We start from the raw sequence: 24,400 nt of genomic DNA on the forward strand, positions 1-24,400 counted from the left end.
GCCAAGCTTAAATTTGGATGTCAGGAAGCACTTCCTGACAGCTAGGTTCCTGAGAGTATGGAATGGGCTTTCACAAGAGGTAGTTGAAGCCCCATGGGTGAGGGTGTTCAAAGATAGGCTGGACATGCACATGGTGGGCATGTCATGAGTGGAGCCGGCTAGAGCTGGGGGTCAGACAAGATGGCCCGGGAGGCCTCTTTTGACTCGCTCTGTTTCTGTGTTAGCAAACTTGACCATTTCACTGATTCTTCCTAATTCCAGATCATGTATTGAATAATATTGTTCCCAATACAAATCTCTCCATTTACAGTCCTCCATTGGGAGAAATCATCAGTTATTTCTATTATCCTATTTCTGCTTTAACCAGTTACTGATCTATAAAAGGACCTCTCCTTTTTTTCCATTACAGCTACATTTGTTCGGGAGTCTTTGATGAGAGACATTGTCAAATGCCTTTGGAATTCCAGGCAGTGTCTGCCAGATCACCCTTGACCATGTGTTTATTGACATTCCCAAATAACTCCCAAATAATATCTCTAATAATAAATATCTCAGGTTTAATGAGATAGGACTTATCTTTGTGGAAGCCAGATTGATTCTTTTTCAGCAGGACTTATTCTTCTATACAATCATGCATTCTATAATTAAAAATGCTTTCAACCAATTTGATCTGGTAAAGTGGACTGTAGTTCATAAAAGCTTGTGTCAGAGTAGATCTGTTCATTTAACAGTGCAAGAAGTTTTTACACAAATATTTTAACAGCCTCTGGAAACTATCACCAAATGAAGTTTTAGGAACTATGGAGATATATAAATACTACCTAAGCAATGAAACACAATGGGTGTACAAGTTTGTGGCTCAATAGAACAAAGAAACCAACATTTCTTTATTTTCCCATGTAGGGGAAATGCTTAACTCCTCTTTCCGAAGCAGTTTTAGGCTTACTGTCTCCTCTGTCCTTTGCCCTATAAAAAGACATGACACATTGACTCTTTCATTAACACAATCCTGTACTGGACTAAAAAAGACAGGATTAGATTACAACCAGAGAACCAGAATAACTTCTCTGTACATATAGTAAGCATGAAGCAACCAGTGGATACAAATTCTATTTATTTTAAAACATCCCCCAAGTTACAGACTCTGTTGAATGTTTGTCCTTCAGGACAAGAACAAAATGCATGGTACTTAACCCCTTGCCCCCAGATTTGGCTAGGTTTTTTTAACTTTATTTTAGCAGCATCCCTTGAAATTCCTTAAACATATTGTCAAAGCTGCTCTGGAGCATCTGTGGAGCATGTGGCACAATTCTTGACCGCATGACACAATGTTGGGAGAGATGGGCCAACCAACTAGAGGGGCGATGGACAGAGACAGGGCTTGCCCAAAAATGACATCCTGGAGGGGGTACTCAAAAGGTGGATGCTCAGAAGTCGTCGCTAGATTGGGTTCAACAAACCACTCTGTACATGCATAGAGACTCATTCCTTGCTGGCTTTGGCCATTGGAAGTATAGTGGATAGTAAAGAGCTCCTGCGAAATAATGGTCTGTGTTTTGGAGGTGTGAAGGGGCGTGTGGAATCTGGCTCGGGACAGCAAGGTCTTCTCGTGAGGTCCATGCTGCAGCATAGACTCTTGCCCAGCCATGCCTTGCCTTGATGCCAGGCTTGATATACACCAGGACTCAAGCACAGAATGAAATCCAGCTCAGTGCCTTCCAATCAAAACAGCTCCTTATGGTGCCCCACTTGGGAATGACTTCCCACACACATGCTGCTGAAATGGACCTTCTCTGGGGCAAATCATTTGCATGGGGGCGTCTGACACAGTTGGCCAAGCTAAGCCCTCTTCCCTCTTGGGTGAAACAGGTAGTTTCCACCTGCAAGATTGGCTTGGACCAGCTCTGTTCTGTCTATCATTTTCCTTTTACTTGGATCTTTCATGTGTGTATATTTCTATTAATGTTTTAATTGTACAAGTCTTGTAAGCCAGTCTGAATCTTAGTACTGGTAATAGGCAGAAAATTATAAGATGATGATGATGATGATGATGATGATGATGATGATGATAGCAGGACCTCAAGTGTGCCTGATCTCCCATTATTGGCAATTTAGCATGGTCCTTGTGTAGACCTGAGTGGAAGCTTTGCAACTCAGTCATCATGCTGGAGTTGGTTTGCTGCATTATTACTAAAGACTGATAGAAAAACAAACCGGTAATTCTTATAATGTGTAATGGATAGAAGCAGTGCTAGTGTAACCTCATAAGATCTGAAGTAATTCTTTTGTGCGATAGATTAAAAAGCTTCCCATCCATCCAGCATTAAAAATGCGATTTTGGGGGGTTGGTTGCTTCCCATTCAGTGCTCCCTTTGGGGAGCTCATCCAATGAAGGTGCAGACTTCCTGCTGCTCTGGTGCCCCTGTAGCTATTTCTCCCAAAGGCAAGATCCAATTGGTTCCCATCTTGGCTACTTAAAAGAAAAAAACCCAATAATGGTTAATGAAAAGAGGGAAGAAAGTTAATTTAAAATGACATGCAGCATAACTGTGTTCTCAGCTGTACAGCTGCCCCAGCACTTCCTTTTGCCAGCAATTCAGGAAACCACAGACATTTGCCAAGCTGTTTTTTTTTTTTTTTTTTTAATGGGGAAGGGTTGGCTGCCAACTGTGTGAGCTGGGACCTGTGCCCCCTGCCCTAGCCCTGCTGCTGCTGCTGCTGTGATTTTGATTCAGATGTGCAAAGCATCGGAGGCTGGTCTGGGCTTAGGAAGAAATGTCCAGTGCATGATGGCAACCTGAGGATTACTTGGTGGGTCCTTAGCTAGCCACTAGTGGAGCCAGGGAATGAACACCTATAGAAAGGGAATGAAAAGGCTTAGTTATTCAGTTTTTCTGGGCAAAAAGGCTGGGCTGACTAAACTCCAAGGCAGCCCATTAGCATGGATCCAGCAGTCGCCAAATCTCTGTCTACAGCAGGCAATAATATATCAAGTCTCAGCCAGGCCTTGCTGTGGAATTTCTGGGCTGCTACCTTGCCAGTGGACCATTAATAGCTCCTTCTAAATTCACTGCATCTATGCAAGAGTTCAGAGTGTGTGTGCTCTTATCTAAGCATAGTTCAGGGAGAAACAGCCGCTTACATTCAATTAAAACAAAACTGAACTCATGTTATCCTCTCTGCTTCTCCATCAGTTTCTTCTCACCCCCATCATCCCACAAAGTGATGCAGAAAGCAATTAAACTTCCAGTGGGAAAAATTGGTTAATATTTGCATAGTGCCAGCAAGACAAGGCAATCCAAGAAAAGGTTCACAATTATTATTAGATACAAGGCTTTGAATGTACTGTAGCTTCTTCTTACAATGTCCAGGTAACCACTTGTTACAAGATTGCAGGAAAGAAAATTGTGGCAGGAGCACCAGAAGCAGAACTAAAAGAATATTGTTTCAGTTTGCAAGCCTTTTTTGTGTGTTTGTTACATTCATATTCTGCCTTTTTTCCTGCAAGGAGCCCAAGATATTCCTCCAACTCCACTCCATTTGATCCTTTTTTATCCTCATAGCACCCTTATGAAGTAGGTCAGACTTTATATTCTCCAGAAACCCAAATGAATAAGAATATTGTTTTTTCCCCTGAGGATGCATGCAAGTCAAATTTTTGATCACAGTTCAAAACTGTGCATTTTTAAAACATGTGTGTGTTTTTAAAACATGTGTGTGTTTAAAAAATGTGTGTGTGTCCTTAGTCCTTAGTCAAAGAAGGGAAGTACTCCCTTCTAAATATCATGCACAGAAATGTGAGTTTTTCCCATTCCACACTTTCCTGTTCAAAAAATCAGGGTGCGAATGAAAATGGGGATTGAATACAGCTGAGCTTTGAACTGGAGTTTGAAGGATTTGGTGCATTTGAACATTTCTGGCATTTGTATGGTTTCTAAAGACAGGCATAAGTAGTACAAATGAATGGTGAGCAGCATCTGTCTTGGATCATGCTTATTTTTTCTAACTGCCGACAAGCTGTTGACATGTTTTATCACAGGTCCTTATCCATGGCGTAGAGAAAATAGAGAGACATGTTTTTCCCCTCTCTCATAATGCTAGATCTGAAAGAGGACATCCAGGGAAGTTGATGGGTGGGCGGTTCAGAACAGACACAAGGAAATGCATCTTCTTCCACCTTGTAATTAAGCCCTGAGATTTGCTACCACACAAAGGAATTAGACAAATGCACGGAGGAGAAGCTACTAGTTGCGTTGGGTGTGCATTGCCTCCAACACTGGAGGTAGTACGTTTTTATATACCAGTCGCTGAGCCACAGTTGGAATGGTGCTGTTGGTCCCACATCCTCTGTAGTGTTCCCCACAGACAACTGGTTGGGACCACTGTGCAAACAGAATGCCAGACCAGACAGATCTTTGGCTGTCTGAAAGGTAAATCGGGTCTCTGTGACAGGGCCAGGCCATGGAACTGAGCAAGGGATAGGTCTGGATTAGGGCTTTCCAAGATATTAAGCAGTGGTATCTATCTACCGAAGTTGCACTGTGTCAGCCCAGCTTTGACTAATCAGCAGATTTGTTACAAAGATGCTTCCAGACCTCATGATGTTGTGGGCATGTGTGCTGGAGAATTGTTCAACAACACCTGCTTGAATAATTTGAAATAAAACTTGAATAATTGCCTGCCTGGAAATATTATTCAGACACTTTAAAAAAATGACTGATACAAAAGTATTGGAAAATTTCAGAATTCTGATTCTGTTTTAAGACTTGACCTTGATGCACAAACATTTCTTTGCATCCTGATGCAATGCATTTTCTCTGAGAAGTAAGTCCCAGTGATCTCAGTAGGGCTTACTCACAGGTATATCTGCATAGGATTGTAGCTTTAAATATATTGACTCTCTGGCTAGAGTTTCCTTATCAGCTGTTAATCTTTTTAGCTCTTTGGTTGAGGAAACCCATCTATTGTTTTCTACTCCTTCTCACTGCATTTAGGAATAGCCTCCAATCCCAAGACTCCAGGCCTGGACTCAAGGTGTCGCCCTAGAAAGGTCTCTAAGCCTACATAGAAAATGGCTGTGTGCTTAGTCCTGGGAGAAACAATGGGGGTATTCTCACACTGAATCCTGCCAATTCCTTACCAAGCTCTAGTTGCAAGACGTGGCAAGACAGCCAGAAGTGTTCTGCCCGAAGTCTGGAGTGATGCTGTTCTTTCTCCCGCCACCATCCCTGCTACAGGAGGAGTCTCCATGTGTGCCTCCAAGATTGGTTGTCAGATGACGAGGGCACAATATTGGGCTGCAGAGGTTTGGGCTGCAGAGTCATCAGCTGCATCCCTACCTGGAGGACGATTGCCTAGTGACAGTGGCACATGCATTAGTTATTCCCGGCTGGATTTCTGCAACATGCTTTACGTGGGGCTGCCCTTGAAGACAATCCGGATACTTCAGATGGTGGAGGACAGAGCTGCCAGGATGCTGTCGGGGACTGGGCGTTATTCTCATATAACCCCAGTCCTCTATCAGCTCCACTGGCTTCCCATCGAAGTCTGGGCTCAATTCAAGGTGCTGGTTATTACCTATAAAGCCCTAAATGGCTTGGGACCAGGAAACCTAAAGGAACGCCTTCTTCCCTATTTGCCCTCCTGCCCCCTGAGATCAGCAGCAGAAGCCCTCCTCCGGGAACCCTCTGTGAAAGACGTTAGGAGATGTCGTGCCTGAAGCCCCGACAGAGACAGCACCTCACGAGGAGGTCTTGTGCTTGGGGCCCTGTATCCAAAAGCCAACCCCACAACCTGGCTTGGGGGTGGCCAAGCAGATAGCTGCACCTCCCCCTGACTGCCTGACCATTGAGCAAACACCCGAGTCCACATCAAAGCAAGAGAGCCCCAAGAGAAAAGACACTACTTTTCTCTACTCAGGAGGAGTCAGAGCAGGCTGTCCCTCCTCCCACTGATGCTGAACTTCCTGAACATGACACAGGAGATGCAGCGGGTGTAATAGACTTTTCTCTAGCGACCAATCGTAGAATTCTGAGAAGATACGAGCAAAGGCAGGCCTTGTTACACCAGAGGGAAGAAAGGCGTGACCAGGAGAGGAAGTCCCACGTGGGTGGGCTCGGGGAGAGACACCACTAGAGGATTAACATCTGCATTCCAAAGACCTCAACAGAAGAGCTTCTCTATAGAGTTGTAAATCTTGTAGACAAGTAGCAATAAAGCACTTTAGTTTTATTGCTTGAGAACGTGTGGGTTGTTTATATGTTGAGCAGCACCTCGACAGGAGATAAAGTACCCAGAGGAGGGCCTTCTCTGCGGTGGCGCCCCATCTATGGAATGCGCTTCCCAGAGAGGTCCGCCTGGCGCTGTCATTATATGTTTTTGATGCCAGGTTATGAACTTTTTATTTAATCAATATTTTAATATGTTTTAATATTGAATTTTATCATCATATTTTAATTGCAGCCAGAGTGAGTGGTTAATTAATTTATGTTATGTTAGATATTTGTATTTTATTTGCGTAAGTTGTCCTGAGGCTTTTGCAAAGGACAGCATACAAATATCCTAAATAAATAAATAAATAAATAAATACTATATAAGCATCTCCTTCTTTACTCTGAACTCCTCCTCCATAAGCTTCTATGGGAATGCCCTCCAGCCAAAGGAACTGATAAAAACCATGTTGCTCTTCTTAAGCACCCCAAGGAGCTTGAAATAGTTATGGACCTGTCAGAATGAATATCCAGAGGCAATTCTGGCCATATGTTTCCTTGCTGCCTGAGAGGCTTTGTGAATTAGCTCTCCTTTGTCATCTTCCACATCTTCATATCCTTTCCTATTTCCAACAATGCATTGCAAAATAATTTTGAGTGGGGAGGCAGGGAAGAAGGCTTCATCCAGGGTGGCCTACATGGGGTCAAGGAGCTTGACAACAGCCAGGATGAGCGGTTGGGGAATCGTTTTGTAGTTCACACACAGTGCTCAGTCAGTTCAGGTTGGAAAGAACTACTGTAAATTAGCCTTCCGGGGAGGCACAAGTCTAACATGGAAGCAGGAGAGGCCAGGCCCTGCGGATCATTTCCAGTCTGCTGCCCTGAGCATGCTGTCAAAGATAAACTCATTTCAACCTCAGTAATATGGTGATCTTCCCCCCTTCCCAACAACGGGGACCGAGCCTGCAACAAAGACTTTTTAATCTGCCCTGTCAACATTGGTGAACTCTTGTGTAGCTTCATCAGCGTGCAGGCGGCAGACCCCCAAGGAAATCACGGAGAGGAAGCGGCAGCCGAAGGAAGGAATGTGCCATTGGAAAGGCATTTCGTATCTTCTCCCCAGCCCCTTCTCATGTCCTCTTGCCCTCTACAGATGAGTGATTCTGTACCAGAGTAATTGCTCTGTTATGATTGCTCCTGATTTCTTTGTTTCTGTTTTTCCTCTTTGCCAGACATGGATTTGTAGACTAAGTCCCCTTGTAGAAGGAAAAGAACGTGGATATTCTGCTGGCAAAACAGGAAGACATGTTCCTTGTAGGAAGATATCCAAAAGCTTCCATCCTGCTGTTTCTTCTAGCCCTTTGGGGGGCAGAGAAGTCTCAGGCTCAGAGAGCAGGTAAGTGCACAGATTATCTGAAGGGGGAGCATGGCCTGAGAATAGGTGTGTGTACATTGGGAGAGCTCTAGGCAAGAATGACTGAGGATCCAAAGACAGGAATGAATCACGGGTGCCAAGTTTTGAATACTCTTTTAGAGGGTTTGGTGTTTAGGGTGCCCTCATGTGGGATGGTGGATCATAACTTCCCCAGCTGAGAATCAGGGGCTTGCTACAGTCCATCTAGCCCATCAATGGCCATGGTGAAAGCTGACTCAACCAAGGACTGTGAGAGCAGCAGCTCAAGTTGCAGTGCTGTTCATATTTGTTTGAAAGCAAGCTTTGTGGAACACAGTGGAGGGGTGGGGGAAGCAAGCAGGGAGAGGGGAAGCAAAGTTTATTGTCCCTAGGTTGTTTGCTGTGGTTTTTCATATGTTCGTTTGAAAGGCATGTGCTTTCTTGAAGGGGTGGGATTCTTTCAGTAGAACAGCAGTCAAATGATCTGCCAAAAAGATGTGATCTTAGTTCCAGAAGTGATTAATGAAGATTGAGGCAGTAGCACAATAGAAGAGGGGAATCTCCTAACAGCTTCTCCCAGTTGTGGACTTCCTGTGTATTTATTCCTTGCCTTTGCCATAGAATCCTGGCACATTGCACATCTGGCATTCTTGGCCTCTAACACACTTCACTAGCATGGCAAGGGAAGGCATATTGGTGATAGATAATAAAGAAAGTATTATTAAGTATTATTAATTATATTTCTGTTTTGCCCATAGCTGAGGTTCTCTGAGTAGTTCATAACAGCAGATAAAATGCAATGCAAAAATCAACAACAATGAAAACATAGTGACATTTTCAATGCAGAATGTAGAAGCTATATTTAAAACCGAATTTTAAAAAGCTACAATTTCTCATACAAACTGAGTCACAAAACAGGTTAAAGGGTTGACATAAAGCCCCAGTAAAACATTCAAGCAATTAAATTCCCTGTCATAGAGGACAGTCTTAACTGGGTGATGAAAAGATACCAGAGGTGGTGCCAGGAGTTCGTTTCATAGGTGGGTGGGGCTTGTGGGGGCTGCCACTGAGAAGGCCCTTCTCCTGCCACCATCTGAGCCACTCTTAGAGGTGGTGATAAGAGGCAGGACCCGGACCACATAACATATGGGCTGTTTGTGGCTGGGAGAGTGATCCCCCCAGGTATTGTAGTCCCAACCCGTGTGGGGTTTAATAGGTTACAGCCAGCACCTTGAGGTAGGCTCAGAAGCACGCAGGCAGCCAATGCAAGTGGGACACAACTGGTTGCATGATTAGAACTAAAGGTCCCGGTTATTAATTTGGCGGCTGCATTTTGTACGAACTTCGGCTTCTGAACAGTCTTCAGGGAAAGCTCCACATAAAATGCACTGCAGTAGCCCATCCTGGAGATTACGGAACATAGATTATTGAACCCAGGCTATACCTCCAGCTGGGCTACCTGCCAAATCTGGTAGAACATATTCTCTGCTGCTAAATCAACCTGGGCCTTAAGTGACCATAATGAATACAGAAACATCCCCAAGCCACGTACCTGTTCCTACAAGGGGAGTTTTCAGGACAGGCTGAATTCTCTGCGTCTAGTCAGATGCATTTTAATCTTACTTGGATTAAGCTTCAGTTCATTAGATCTCACACAGTTCATTTGGTTAAATCCATTCCACCTGTGTTTCATGGACTGCCAGAAGATTTTCTTTCCAGCATGTGCTTATTTGTAGAACCTGGAGTTTGTTTTTTGGCAGTGGTGGGTGCATGAGATTTTTTTCCAACTCTCACAAGTGTGCATTAGTAATAATGTGCATTAGTGTAAGTGTACATTAGCAGTGATGCACATTAGTGTAAATGCTAATCTGTTTACCCCCCCCCCCAACAAAGAAAAGCTCTTTTGGAAGTTCACAAAATACGCATAACTTGAGAAAGCAAGTCCAGTGCAGAATCCACAGGTCAGACTCATAGCTATCCAAATTCAATGTAATCCTTTGCGAATATGTGTTCTTTCAGAATCTGATTTCACAACTGAATGCAATCTGGTATAGACATAAAAGGAAACACAGCTTTGAGTGGTATTTGGAGAACTCTGACAAGCTCTAGTTTTGCCGATTCACACATTCCCAGCGATGGTTAAGATGTCATCAAGGAAATTTGCTCCTTGAAAGCAGCTCATTGAAGAATCACAGAGAAAACCTCTGAGGACATTGTTCAAAAGATATATGGTCACAAACAATACTTAATATTCTGCTAATATGAAAAAGAAACCCTCTTGAAGAATGATCATGTGTGCTTAACCAAAAGGCGCAGGAAGAGCGATTGCTCTTCAAAATGGGGCCCTTGGGCTGAATTTTTGGCTGATTCATCAGTGGATTTTAGCCAGTGTGTATGTGCTTGTGAGATAATTTCATAGCAATGAATTATCTTTAAATGTCAAAGATACAGTCCAACACATCATCCATCCCCTTGTCAGGACCCTGGATTTGATGTTCTTCATTCTCCCTCCCTCCCTCCCTCCCTCCCTCCCTCCCTCCCAATCTCTTTCTTTTTTATACATCTTGTAAAATGTCTCACCAGTGGAAAGGAAAACATTTCTCCAGGCTAGCATAAATAAAAGATAATGGTGCTTTTTAAAGTGTACTTGGAATGCCAGTTGCTTGCAACTGGAGTCAGTTAAACACAGGTTGAAGGCAAGTGACTTTTGATCTGTCAAAGGTTTTTTGACATCTTGCATTAAAAGGGGCTGGAGGGAGGGGGAACAGAGAGCAGTCTGTTAGTATTTCAAAGGAAAATAGTTGCCTCATAGACACGCAGACAGAGTAGGCGAAAGGGCTGAACCAAGACTCTGCTGCCACAACACTGAGAGATCAAGAGAAGGTTTGCATAACAAAGCAAAAGCAGTATTCAGAAGATCTACTTTAGATCTCTTTAAATTGCAAGGGCAGAATTGCCATGGCTCTCCAAGACGGGACATGTTCTCTGTGCCAGGGACCGAGGGCCAGAAGACGTTCCCTCAAGTAGAAATTGCTATGCCGAACAGAAATGTATTGGGTGTTTCTGGTGCCACTGATTGTCTTCATTTGCCGTGTCTCAGCTGCCCGTCATGCTTCCCTTGCAGGTTGCAAGAATGTTCACTACGATCTTGTCTTCATCCTGGATGCCTCCTCCAGTGTGGGCAAAGAAGACTTCGAGAAGGTCCGTCAGTGGGTGGCTAATCTCGTGGACACTTTTGAGATCGGACCTGACAAAACCCGTGTTGGTGTTGTCCGCTATAGCGATAGACCGACCACCGAGTTTGACCTTGGAAGATATCGGACTCGGGAGGAAATAAAAGATGCTGCCAAGAACATCAAATATTATGGGGGCAATACAAACACTGGTGATGCCCTAAGGTATATCAACACATACAGCTTTTCAGCAGCAGCCGGTGGGAGACCAAGTGACGGCACCATCAAAAAAGTGGCTATCCTGCTGACTGACGGAAGGAGCCAAGATCACGTCTTGGATCCAGCCACTGCAGCTCGCCAAGCTGGAATAAGGATCTTTGCTGTGGGTGTTGGAGAAGCCCTTAAAGAAGAGCTGGATGAAATTGCTTCTGAGCCTAAATCTGCCCACGTGTTCCATGTCTCGGACTACAATGCTATCGATAAGATACGCGGAAAACTGAGGAGGCGGCTTTGTGAGAGTGAGTATGAAAACATTACTTGGCCACCGAGAGATGCATAATATCTCCAAGCCTTCTGCAAATGTCGATGGACCTGCCACTGATGGCTTCTTTAGTTGTGGAAAAATGAATCCCCAGTGAAATCACTAATTATTAAGTGTTGTATGTACTTCTTTCTTTAGGTCGCAAGGTTAACATGTAAGCTTCCTTTTCTGCAGCCCAGCTTAATTGTGCTACTTAGATTTAAGTCAGAGATGGGGAACCTGTTTGGGGCTCTTGGCCCAATTTTGTGCAACCCTCAGATTAACTTCGAGATCCCTTTGCACCCCTTCTGTGCAGATCCGCCCCTTTCTCTGGAAGCTCAGTGGGTGTGAAGCAAAAAGGAGAAAGAGAGAGGGAGAGAAGGAAGAGGAAGCAAGAGCAAGAGAAGGAGGTGGCAGAAAGAAAGAGAGGGGTGACCCACTGCTTTTGGCTCTGCTTTGCTCACTGCAAGCTTTGACTTGCCCTCAGCCAAGCTGTGGTTGCCTTAAGATTGCCCACAGTGGAATGTGGTCCACAAGAGAGCTATGTGCCCTGCCCTGAATCAAACCATTACTTATGTTGTCAATCAAGCTGCATGCCAATTCCCATGAGCCTGAACACGGGGGAATCATGTCAAATGGCCAGCACGCTGCTTAACCATGTGCATTGCACACTACGAGGTCACAGCATTATAACCTTGCCCACTGTGAACTTTCCCTCACTTCAGACTGAGGCCCTGCACTTCAAGTAGCCTTTGAAAGCCACAATCATCATAGGATAAACAGTGGCATAGCAGACTCCCCCTTGGGAGTCCCTCCGAGGAAAGGTTAGAATGACTGGAGTTGCTACAGAATCTGCCCCTTTCCCTGCCTCTTTCTCAAAGATGCTGTGGGCAGGTGAGCCTATGGTATGGCTAGGAGGGGGCAGAGGAAGGATGCTTCTGAGGACCGGGTTGTGTTCTAGCACAGATATAGGGGGTAAAACCCATGTGGCTAATGGGGTGGGTTAGAAATAAACAAATAGCAAAAGATAATGCATGAGGAAGAGTAAAAATACTGAACTCTTTACTCAAGAGCTATGCTTGCCAAAAAGGCAGTTGGTGTTTCACCTATCACTTGGTAACTTCCAGCCTTGTTAACCCTGATGTAGGTAAATAAGAGCTCAGGTTTAGCAGTGGTTGGGCAGAGAAAGGGTTCCACCCATGTGTCCATCTTTTTAAAAGGAGTGTGAAGGGGAGCTGCCTGTCTGTACTTTGTCATTCACTCTGAAGGAGAAGCCACATCTTGTTCAAGTTTACCAGGACCAGGGCTATCTTTACATGCGGTATTGGTTGCATGCCCATGCGTCCTCACTCAGTGTGAGTGTTTTACACTATGTCCTCCTCCAGGGCTTCTCCTTGTAACCAGTGCTGCTTTTTCTTAAATCAAAGGAAGTGTGGCATTCTTTAGAAATCACTCCATAAGAAGCTCATGCAGTTTTCACAGTTCCGCTGAAATGAAGCATCACCTGGTGGTTGCGTAAGAGAACGTGCAGACAGTCAGAGAAAGAAAAAACCCGGAAAATGACAGGTGCAAAGGAACTGATTTGAATCCTGCCAATAGCCTGGAAGCAGAAGCCTTGGGAACATGGCAGCTTTGAGGAACCTGTAATGTGAAGAACTTTGAGGCAGTGGTAACTTTCAGAAACAACGAGTTGTGTGTCTGTACAAGTATATGATACCCCTGTGGACATTTCTTGGAATATGTTCATAATATAGAGAACGTGGGGTTGACACAGCTCATGTTCTTGTATGTTAGAAAGCATTCTATTGGTCCTTTCACTTAATCATGGTGCAATGAAAATCTTTGCCTACACTTCTCTCATAAGGAAAAGGAAACGGGGATACTTGTTGAAAAGATTCTGCACTTGGTTGCTAGCATCCACCCTCTTTCCGTGCAAAGGATTGGCCATTCTCACTTCTTGAGATGCTGTCTGAAGAGCCGAACCTACCCCCTGTCTCTCCACCTCCACGTTTTCAGTCTTGCATACCGGTCTTTGCATGCTGATGGACTGATCAACTGATTTTCTTTCTTTGCTCATGTGTTGGATACTACCTGCATCACATCTTATACCTCACTAAAATACATCCAGAATGATCGATAGGGGCAGCATTGCAGCTCATGACAGATATACTTGCCCTGTGTCAGCACAAGGTATTTTTACCCTTGGGCTCCACTGCCATTCCAGTCTAGAGTTCACCAGACAATCTGGTGGTGAGTTTCCATAGAGGCAGCAGGAAGATATATGACTGAGTGGTAGAACTTCTGGGCAAGTTGCACCAGTCTTTTCAAGGCAGCACTGCCGGCTTTCCAAGCGGCTGCTACAGTTGGGCCTGATTTGTTGGTCGCTGCTGTTCCTTTGGCTCATCCATAGAAAGGCAACATTCCCTCTGCCACTCCTCTTTGATCTTGAAGGTGGGTTCCCCTCTTCCCATCCTTGCTTTTATGTATGTTCTTGCACAGCATTGGATCCAGAATTGGGGTGGCCTTGGACAGGATGTCCCTCCCTCTTGTTCTGGCCTCCCCTTCCTTGCCACTGTCATGGTCACCCTTTCTCTCCCTCTGGGCCCCATCCACATGATGGCCATGGAGGTCACTTCTTGTTTGTGTCACTTGTGCAGGCAAAGCAAAGAGCAGTCAGAAGACCAAGGACAGGGTCACACGTGTGCCTCTTTGCTGCAGCAAATGCACAATCGTGACCCAGTGAATCTGTGCTTGGGATGGCTGCGTGCCTGTGTCAAGGCGAAGGGTTCCCTGTGAAGTTTGCTCCGCTTAGCCAGAGGCTAACAGGGGGCGGTGCTCATCTCCATTTCTGACGCCGTGAGCCAGCGCTGTCTGAAGATGATCTCCTGGTCAAGTGGCCACGGAGCACTGTTGTTCCCTAGCTCCTAGTCAGCCTAGCAATTCGGAAGCATGCAATGCCAGTAGATAAAGAGGTACTGTACCTCCTTGGTGGGAAGGTAACCGTGCTCTGTGACATGCCTGCACAGCTATATATCAAATTAGCATGCCGAGTTGCCTTTGCTAAGTTGGAAAGGTGCAGGCCTGCAGCTGGATGGGTGACCAAAGTGAAAGTGGAAGTGGAGCGGGGGTTGGACTTGATGGCCTTATTGTCTCCTCCCAACTCCTCTCCTTTCCTCTCCTCTCCTTTTCTCTTAAATCTGCTTTGCTTCTATCATTGGACTGTGTGAGCCACAGAGAGAGAGAGAGAGAGAAAGAAAGAAAGAGAGAGAGAGCAAGAGAGCGAGAGAGAGAAAGAGAGAGAGAGAGGCATCAGTTGTGCAAATTAGTTCTGTTTCAGTGCTGAGGCCATGCTTGGATTGAAGGAGGCTCATGCCAAAAGGATCCCTCCCTGGACTCCCTGTTGTAGAATCATGTCCGCTTGCCTTATAATCCAGTTCTCGAGTGCCAGCCCTACATTCTTCTGTGTCATTCAGGAAGACTGGCCATTCAGTGTTGTTCACAGGAATAGCCAAACTTGTGGTCTGGGTCAGTCCCGGGACAGCCAACCAACTGGATGAAGTTAAGGAAAATGCATGACACAGATGCAGGTTCAGTGTACATGTTCAGCAGCATCTTTAAACCAGCTGCCACCCTGCAGTCCTTTTAGCCTCTGAAAGCTTTGCAAGCTAACCCTCTGACCGGGACTGAAACAGAGAGAAGCTGTTTAATTCTTTCCTCCCCACTCTTTTTCCAGCTCAAAAGCCATCCTCCTCAAATTGCATTTTCGTTCACAGGGGAGAAGTTTCAGGAACTAAAGACAGGGTGGAAATTCTTATTTCTATATTGCATTTATTAGTTCAGATTGCCTTAAGTAAACTTGCTTAAGGTCAGGCTGTGCAAACAGAAATTCAGTTTTCCTTCAGGATACACACTTCTCCTGATTTGGCAATCAAATTTTCCCAGTTGGAAAGAATATGTAAAATGGATCTTTTAAGTGACACAAAGTTCAAAAATGCAGAAACAAAACAAAGTGACAGCAGAGCATATGTCAGGCCAAAATGCACGAATTGACAGATATGCACGAAATATTGGCAGGGGAGGTTTGCTGTGTTTGCTTTTGAAAAAGGATAATTTGCATGAAAATGCACAGAGTTCAGTACAAACCAAAGCTGAAATGAGAGAAACTGAAATTGATAGATTTCTCCTCCATAACAAGAATTCAGTATCTCTATTCTCTCCCTCACACACCTGTTACCAATGCAGATAGTTTTTCGAATTCCTTCTGCAACAATTTCTGAAACCGATGAATCTCAGACTGCAGTTTGCTTTACACGTGCTGTACAGAGACATGGCAATTAAGGTAGATTGAATTGCATCATCCAGTTAAGAATATTCCTTCCTCCTCTGTGGTGCAGTAACATGAAGCTTGTTTTGGGGTTGCTTTGTTATTTAAGGTAGCTAAAATTGCAGGGTTTCTTTCCCAAGCCTTCTCAACCATTCTGAGAACTCTGTGCTAATGAAGGGGATATAAAAGCCTAAATAAACAAATAAATAAATGCGTGCCCATGAAGTCACACCTCTTTCAGATTCAGACTTTGAGAACTGTCAGATTCTAAAATATTCCACATGGTAGCTTCAGATTGATGTGTGTGTCGAGTGGATAGTGAATAATTGCCTTGGATTCTCAAAGCATGTTAGTGCGATACCAACGCATTAAGTAGGCAGTACTTGGGAGTCATATCTAGTGGCCATGGCTTTCTCTCTCCTCTCCATCCTTATTTATAGGATGCAGCAGTCCAAATCTGGATCCCAAAAGACTTGATTCTCCATCATGCCAGGCTCCCAAACCAGGCTAGGTCCCCTGAACCTACGTTAAAGTAAAAATTAGAACTGAAAGCAACAGCAATCCTGTAGCTCCTAAGCACAGATGTAGAATCATTTCTGTTTTAGCTAGGGGTGGCTGATGAGCAATTGCCAGAGTTAGGATTTTGGTGAAGGTCCATGGAATCCGTCCCTCTAGCCCTCAAGGACTTCTTTGCATGCTTAGCCTGGTTTTCGAAGGAGAACTTGAGCCACGAGGAAGCCCGTGAAGGCTTGCAGAATCCAGGCTGCTCAGCTGGGAACCTTCCTCTGTGTCGCGTGCAGCAACACCAGTTAAGGCATGAGGTAGAAGCGGGATGCTGCTTGTGCAGAGCTGATGCATGGCTCGGTTCCCGTCGTGTGTTGCAACAATGCTGGGCACCTTGACCAGGAACTTAGGCCCACAGCTGCAAAAAGGCAGACTGGGGCCTGGAGAACTGAGCCCTGAGATTCCAGTGGATCCCTGCTCCCAGAAGGAATTCTTCACACGTGCCCCAGCCAGGATCCTCTGACTATTGTCCCTCCACTTGTCTCCTTCCTGATCCCTGTTCCTGCTTGCGATGGTTGTTTGCTCTGTGTAAATATGGCATTTGTGCAAATCAAGCAGTGATTAAATGGGAGATTTGCACCCATCTTAGCAAATTTGAGCAAATATCTTCCATAGACTATGGTAGGGCTGATTCAGTCTAATAACGACATTTGGGCAAATGAGGAAAGATGCTTACATCAAGCTGGGGATTGGGAATGAACTGTACGGGAGCATGCATTCACCACGCTATGCATGTTGCTTTTAGGGAACATGTGCTCGTATTCTGAGCTTTGAGTGGGATCAGCTAGTATGTGTTTTGAGAAAAAAATGAAATCCCTCATTTTGACCCTCTTTCCATCAATTCTGGTTTGTGCTTCAGAGTTTACAGCTTAGGAGGGGAAGAGTGGAGGATTTCTCAGGACTTCTGCATGACAATCACTTCCTTCATGCCAACCCAATGATTCGGTTCTTCTTGAAGAACCAGAGAAAATGTTGCACATTTTGTAACAAAGAACACTTTCAGGAAAAGTCTGCGTATTCATCTTTCCTTTAGCATGGGCTTACTAACCACACTCCCACAGCTCTGCTTGGGGTTCCAGTACTGCCTTCCCATGTTCTCCAGTTGCCTTTTCCTTTGCCATGAGCACTGATTATTCAGTAGCTTCCTAGCTATTGTGCAGTTTTTCCCATTCCAAAAAATTTAAAAACCTTTCCTGGGGCTTGTTGCTGGCACTAAGAGCTGTAAGATCAAGTGTATTTGTATTTTGGGCATTCCCTTTCACCTTCAGTCCAGCCACCACTGGAATTCACCTTCTGGGAGCTTCTTTCAAATTATCCTCATCCCTTGGGCTGAAAAAGATTCAACAGCACTGCTCTGGGCCTCAGATTGAATTCAATCAGTTTGAATCCTTCACAGGTACATGCATGCAATGAATGGCACAGGCAGGGGGAATCTGCAGGCCTCATTCCCAATCTCTGTGCATTGGCTGGCATGAATGAAATGGGTGTCTATATTTCTCTCCACTTTACTAGCCTCCCTTGCTTTCCTGCATCCTCCTCTTGTTCTTGCCTTTATTGCCGGAGCTTACAGCTCACAGATTTTATTGTCTGTGCTGTTTAGTTCTCTTATTGCTACTGCTATTGTGCCAAGGTAGATGCTTTTCATTGCACTGTCCCCAGATGGTTTGAAATATGGGTTTTAATGTCGAACATCGCTGTGTGTTCAGGAGTTCCATACACCTGGCAAGCCAGTAATGTCATGAAAGAAGTCACTCCAGCTCAGGGTTCTTATAGGCTGGTCCAGCTGGAGGCTGTATCTCCTCAACCTATCTGTATAAGAACCCAAGAACAGCCCTGCTGGATTGGACCAAAGGTCCATCTAGACCCACATTCTTTCTCCCCTGATAGGATGTCTTCTCCCGGTTTTTTCTATCCTCAGAATGGTCTCTATCATCTTTTGACTGTTCTTGTATTTCTTCTTTCTCTTAATCCATCTCCACCCCCAGTTTCAGAGTTCTTGCAATGTCACAAATGGTGAACAGTCTGTTTTGTTTTGTTCGGAATACTTTCAGCCCCCTCAAGTGCCATTCCTGAGGTTGTAAAATCCCACACAAGGCCGGATCTGCCCTAAAGCTTCTGTCTGCCTCGTGAGTCCCAAAATGGCTTTTCCTTTACCAGATTCCAGTTCAACCCTTCGGCAGCTTTGAAGATTCTGAGTGCTGTCTCATTTGAGCTGATTTCTGCGGGACTGTCAGGAATCTGGAGAATGAATTGAAGTTCTAAGGTTTCACTCTGCCAACTGTGTGACTGTCTGGCAGGCTATTGCAGGCAGAAGTGCACCATGATCTGTGTTTTGACACTTTCAGCTGAAATGGGGATTGGATCGGCTAATCACATGGCCAAATTCTCCAGTTCATTTCTGCCTCTCAGGATGACCTGATTTTTAAACCCTCTAGTATGGATGGGTATGAGGGACAAAATAGTCTATAGCATCTTTGTTGTTTAGTCGCAAAATCGTGCCTGACCCATCATGACCCCACGGACAACATTCCTCCAGGCTCTCCTCTCATCCACCATCCCTTGGAGTTCACCCAAGCCCACACCCACTGCCCCAGTGACCCCCATCTAGCCACCACAACCTCTGCCATCACCTTCTCCCTTTGCCGTTAAGTCTATAGCACTAGCTCTGTGCAGGTGTTGGTCTGTTCACATGTTCACATGTATTGCTGGAGTGTGCAAGGGCACACTTTAAACTCCACTCCAACATCCAATCGGCCATGAGTGCATGGGATTGGGAGCCCTGCCTTGCCAGGATTTCTGACAGTAGAAACTCTCTAAGCAGGTTCAGCTCTGCCTTCCTGTAAGAACAGTCCTTGCTTTCACTGTGCAGTGATCTACGTGGCCACCAGGCCCATGGGAATGCTGGGGGCACCGCCTAGAGATTCACCGAAGCCCCTCCCTAGATTTCAGCCTTACACCCGAGCAGGTGAATGCTCAAAGGAAATGAACATTGCACTTCATTTTTGCACAATCCACTTACTGGGGCTTTCATGCAAAAAGGAAAAAGCCGCTTTCCTCCACTTGATGCCCTCCAGATTTTGGGGACTTTAACAATCCTCCTCCTCCTCAGCCCATAGGGCCAAGGGATGGGGGTGGTGGGAATTGTAGACCCTAACTTCTGGGGGTACCAGACCATTATTGATCTGTTTGCACATTTAGCCTTAACAGCAGAGGAAGGGGAAGTAGGAGCTCTGGGCCGTGCCCGCCACGAAGTGGCAGTGTGGGGACCGTATGCATTTTCTGCGCATGGAGGAGCAGATTGTGTCTGTGCTGAGGCTGCTTAGTGCATGCGCTGCATCGTTGTTGTGTACTGTGAGGACCGCTTGCCTGACTCTGGGACTGCTTGTGGGGCCCCAGCTCAGGCATGGTGGGATGGAACAAGCCCAAGAAGGTAGGATTGGTGGCCATAATGGAAAGAACCAGCGCCTTGTCACTCCTGCTGAGGAGCTGAGCAAGGAACTCCCTTTCATTCTGTGCATTCTTAGAATGCACTTCTGAGCAAGCGTCACAAAGAATAAAAGGAGTAACTCTGCTCGGTGTGACTTTGGGTGCCATTCTTAAACTGTGTGCTTATTTGGAAGTCCAGACGCAACAGCTGATCCCAGAATGCACCAGGTTCTTGTAAGTATTGTTTGCTTACTACCACAAGACAAGTGGACTTCCCTTTTATAGCTTCAATTAGATGGTTTTACTTGCTTTTTTATTTGTATTTTGCAAAATGAGATGTGCATTTCCAGAAAATGCAGACATAAACTAGGATGCAGGGCCACAGTGGCCAGCAAACCTACTATTCAAGATGGGTGAGTCATCTGAGAAGACTGAGAAGACTCGTTTTGGAATACTAAAGAGGAGGGAATCACTACAGATGTTCAGTTTTGTTCAGGGCAATAGAGGAAATTATTTATAAAGGCTTCTTCCCCTCTCACTGGAGAGATGCCAATGTTTTTGTGATCATAAATTCCAGTGGCTACATTCCAAAAAGCAGCTACTTATCACACTTTCTTATGGTTTCCATGTGTGTGCAAAAATATGCTGAATTAAATCTTCTTGCTAATTTTTACTTTTAACCAGAACAGCATTAAAATTGGATCCATCCTTTCCCACCACATTTTTCTGGTGTTACCAAACCAGCCAAACCTGCGAACCAAACCCCAATGCATGGCTGGGGGTAGGGGAACGTATACATTCTTCTCCCAGTGACTAAAATATATTTTAAAGCACACATTTTTCCCAAATGTACACAAATGATTTAATGCATTTTGGAAAATCATATTGCAAGTTTGGAAATGTGTGGCCTTCAAGAACATATTGCATTTGACTCCATGTTTGGTTCAGAACATGGAAAATGAGAAATCTTGATGAATGTGAATTTGAAAAAAAATCTCATATATTTCTAGCTGGTGGGTTGCATTCAGATGAACAGACATAAGCTGTGCAGCTGGGGGAAAACACAGCAGTATTAGCATTGCCTGCTGCCCTTCTGCTCTTGATACCGTGGTATACTCAAATTCTCCTTGGTATGCATCCCTCTGCTACCGGAAGCCTTCTCGATTCTGCTGTCTGTCTTAAGCAGGCCTCTAGAGTAAGGAACTTCCTCCCAGTTTTTGGCTGTTGCAGCTGATTTCCTTCCCCTCTCCAGACTCTTGTGGGAGGAACGGTGCCTGAGTCTAGACATGTAAGGTTGTTGCTTTGATTGCTTAAGCAGCTGTAGTGAACGTCTGCTCCAAGGAGGCAGAAAAGATGGCATTAGAGAAGAAATAACATGAAGTACGCAGCTGATTAGAAGGCAAGGCATGGGCTGGTGGAGAGAATTAAAGACAAACTGAAGACTTTGCACATCAGGCTGCAGAAGGGAATATGATTGCTGTGGTCTGGGAAGCTGCCAAGATATGTTCAGTAGCTAGACAGGCTGGGGAAATGCGGAGGCAGAACAAGTGTTCAGCAGCTCACAGGCGGCTTCTCCAGGTGTTGAATGCAGGGATGCAGTGCTCATTCAAATCCGTTTTTCTGTTTAAATCCTTCCCTCGCAAAGACGCTTTGGAACTCTCAAAATACAGTGCGATCTATTCAGAAGTGGGATAACAGGGACGGCAGAAGAAATTCCCTTCTTACATGTCTTCCTAAAACTGGATGTTGTATGATCTATACACTTAAATGTCAATATCCAATATTCTGTTCACCATGGCCAAGAAACAGAAGTAATTTCAAAGGCTTTGTAGGACTGATTTAACAGGGAGTTGTTTTCTCCCTCTTCCCAGAAGGCATCCTTAAAAGCCAGGTATTTAGCTTTTCTCATATTATGAGAAAGGGTAGAAAAGGGACTCTATTAGTTGGGATAGCTGTCAGCATTACAATCCTAGAGCAGGAGAAGCTAGTCTGGACTTCCCACTGTTTTGGCCTACAACTCCCATTAGCCTTAGTCAGCATAGCCAATGATGAGGGATGATAGAAGCTATAGGCTAGAGAATCTAGACTGCCTCTGATTGTCCACCCCTAGCATAGGCTAGAGTTTCTCCATCCTCTATGCACGCCACTTTTCCTAGTGATGAGTTTTTCTTTAGATGCCTGTGACTACCCTTTCTTTGCATCCTGTTCTTTTGTACAAACTGCAAAGGTGCTGAACAACCTATCAAAGCTGAGAAGAAGAATAACTGGAAAATTAAGTTGGCAGCACATTTTCTAAGGCAGAACAAGTGGGGGCAGTTTTAACTCTGAGCAGAGTGTGCTACAATTTAGGATCAACAGAGAGGAAAATGCTCTGACACGTCATTTAGCAGTGGTGTTAGTAGCAGAAGCTGGTTGGGTTTGTTACATGAAAATCCATGCATGCTTTCCTGTGTTTTTCCCATGCGTGCCTAAGTTGTGCACATCTTTGAAACACAAACTTATCCCCTCGATTAAAGCACTTGTATATTTTCCAAAAGTGCACATGATTCATGCATTCATATTTCAGATGAACGCATGCTGTCCTTTTTAGCGTCTGAAACCACAGCAGAAATGGGGAGAATTTAACAGCAGAGTTCACAGCAGAAATTGTGAAATATTTACATCCTGGTGAAGAATAAACTAAATGATTTTCTCATCCATCTCCAGTAAGAGGTGCAGAATCTCCAATCTTGGAGTGGAGGGTATGGATACAGCCCCTTCTCCCCCCATCCTTGCTGCATCCTGTTCTGGCTTCCTCTTTACCAGAAGTGTCTCAATTTATTTATTTATTCAATTTGTTTAAAAGTCACCCATTAGCATCATGCTTGCAGGGTGGTCATTACAATATAAAATCAGCAAATAACATTAATAAATAAGCAAAGTCACAATAAAATGATCAAATAAAAATAAAACATACATTAATATAATTAAAACCATGCAGTGATGTAAATAGTCTAGATAATGCCAAAGGTGCACTGGAAAAGGAGAATTTTTGCCAGGGGCCTGAAACTCAATAAGGTAAGCACCTGGAGAGTCTCTGGTGGTCCAATGTTCCATCATTGGGGTGCCATCACCGAAAAGGCCCTCATCCTTGCCGCCTCCCCCTTAACCTCCTTGGGCAGAGGGACGCATAGGAGAGGCCCAGCTGAAAATCTTAAGCAACAGGCAGGAATATATGGGTATATGGGTTATTTATCCCACTATTGCCTTATTCCAAGTTGGCAGACTTAGAAGGATGCATTCCAAGAAGTTGGTACATTAATGGTAGCTCATGTAGTTTGTGTTTTTAACATGGTCAATACCATATAAAATGCCTTGGCTATGCTTTTGTCATATGGAGAGATGGTGACCAATGTGAAAAGAAAAGAAAAACAACACCAACCAACGAAAACCTCAAATGCCACCTTAGTAGTTGATTTTATCTCAAAAATGTTCCTGTTTATCACATGGGCATTATTCTTCCACGAAGTTTTTCTATATGGAAAAAGTATGATTAGAAAAACGCCACAGGTTTTTCTCCTACCATTTTCATTTTACTCGTAACTGGACAACGATCCTAGCTGTGTTTCTCCAGCACCTCTCCAGATCTAAAGCCGGGGAAACTGCATTACTATGCTGTATTGACATCTGCTGGGGACTTTTAAAATTGCAAAGCCCTTTGCTTTTTATAAAATGAGTGAAATGCTACACGGTGGACAGCTTTTTATTGAAATGTGTTAAACTAGATGGGCCAACTGAGTGTAAGCATATACATTCATTTCCTTCAATGACTGTTCATCAGGAATACTGAGCTCAACTCTTCATGGTGGTTATAGGATTTGGCGGGAAATCCATGAACAAAATCATCCCATCTTTCTTATCTCTGCATAAAAGCAAATACTTAGAAACATAGAAACAGAGTGAGTCAGAAGGGGGCTCCTGGGACATCTAGTCTGACCCCCGGCTTCAGCCAGCTCCACTCATGACACACCTACCATATGCATGTCCAAGTGAGCATCTCCATGTTCATTTGATACATGACTGAAGGTCACACCACATTAGTATCATTGGGTCTACCTGCAAATGTTTGCCAAAGTTCATGCAGTTAAAAGCATCTGGGATCCATTCTGTACCATGCTGCTAGGGTTGTGCATCTGAAGAGGGAACTGCTGGCAATCTGGAGATCTGGCCTGCAGTGAGAAATTATAACCCTAACTGCAATTCAGGAAAAGCATAGGCATCCTAGCAGTGTGAAAAGAATCTGTTAGTGGTTTAGAAATATAATGGAAAGCATGTGATGTGAGAAGCAGGCAGAAGATGCATCTGGTGGTCTGTGGTCAGGGAAAAGACTTGACTGGACCATCACGATGGCAGCTAACTGATACCGGGAGTGGAGTGAATAATAATAGGCAGAGCTCTCAAACCAGGCAGAAACAGGCTGTTTCCTGCATCTGATTCTGGATTTTACTGCTGGGATGGAGCCCTTGAGCATTTCGTTCCTTGCTCACAAAATATGTGATCATTGCCAGGCTGTGGATGAATCCTGGTGTAATATGTCAGTCTAGCATTCATAGAATTCCTCTCATGCTCAGCCCAGTCTTAGAAAGTAAGCTGATCTGGGAAGAAGTCTGTGAATATTCAGAGAAGGAAGGTGGCATGGATGACTGCCTTTTTCTATGTCAGATGCACAGTGCAAAGGCTATTGCATGTAGGGAATGGCTCTTGTGGAGCAGTTGTGCTCACAGAAGAGGGATGATGTGTAAAAGGAATCAG

General features: G+C 44.6%; 1 protein-coding gene across 1 annotated transcript in view; it reads left to right on the forward strand.

Moving 5' to 3' along the window:
• Positions 1–7,514: 7,514 nt before the first annotated feature.
• Positions 7,515–24,400, forward strand: part of COL22A1 (collagen type XXII alpha 1 chain) — a 148,023-nt gene continuing 131,137 nt past the window's right edge. Inside the window, exons 1-2 of the mRNA XM_044452856.1 lie at positions 7,515–7,605; positions 10,727–11,293. Of these exons, the coding sequence (XP_044308791.1) occupies positions 7,515–7,605; positions 10,727–11,293 (658 nt within the window). The remainder of the gene's footprint in view (positions 7,606–10,726; positions 11,294–24,400) is intronic.

Source organism: Varanus komodoensis, unplaced genomic scaffold, assembly GCF_004798865.1.
Source record: "Varanus komodoensis strain SLA01 unplaced genomic scaffold, ASM479886v1 scaffold75, whole genome shotgun sequence".
Lineage (NCBI taxonomy): Eukaryota > Metazoa > Chordata > Lepidosauria > Squamata > Varanidae > Varanus > Varanus komodoensis.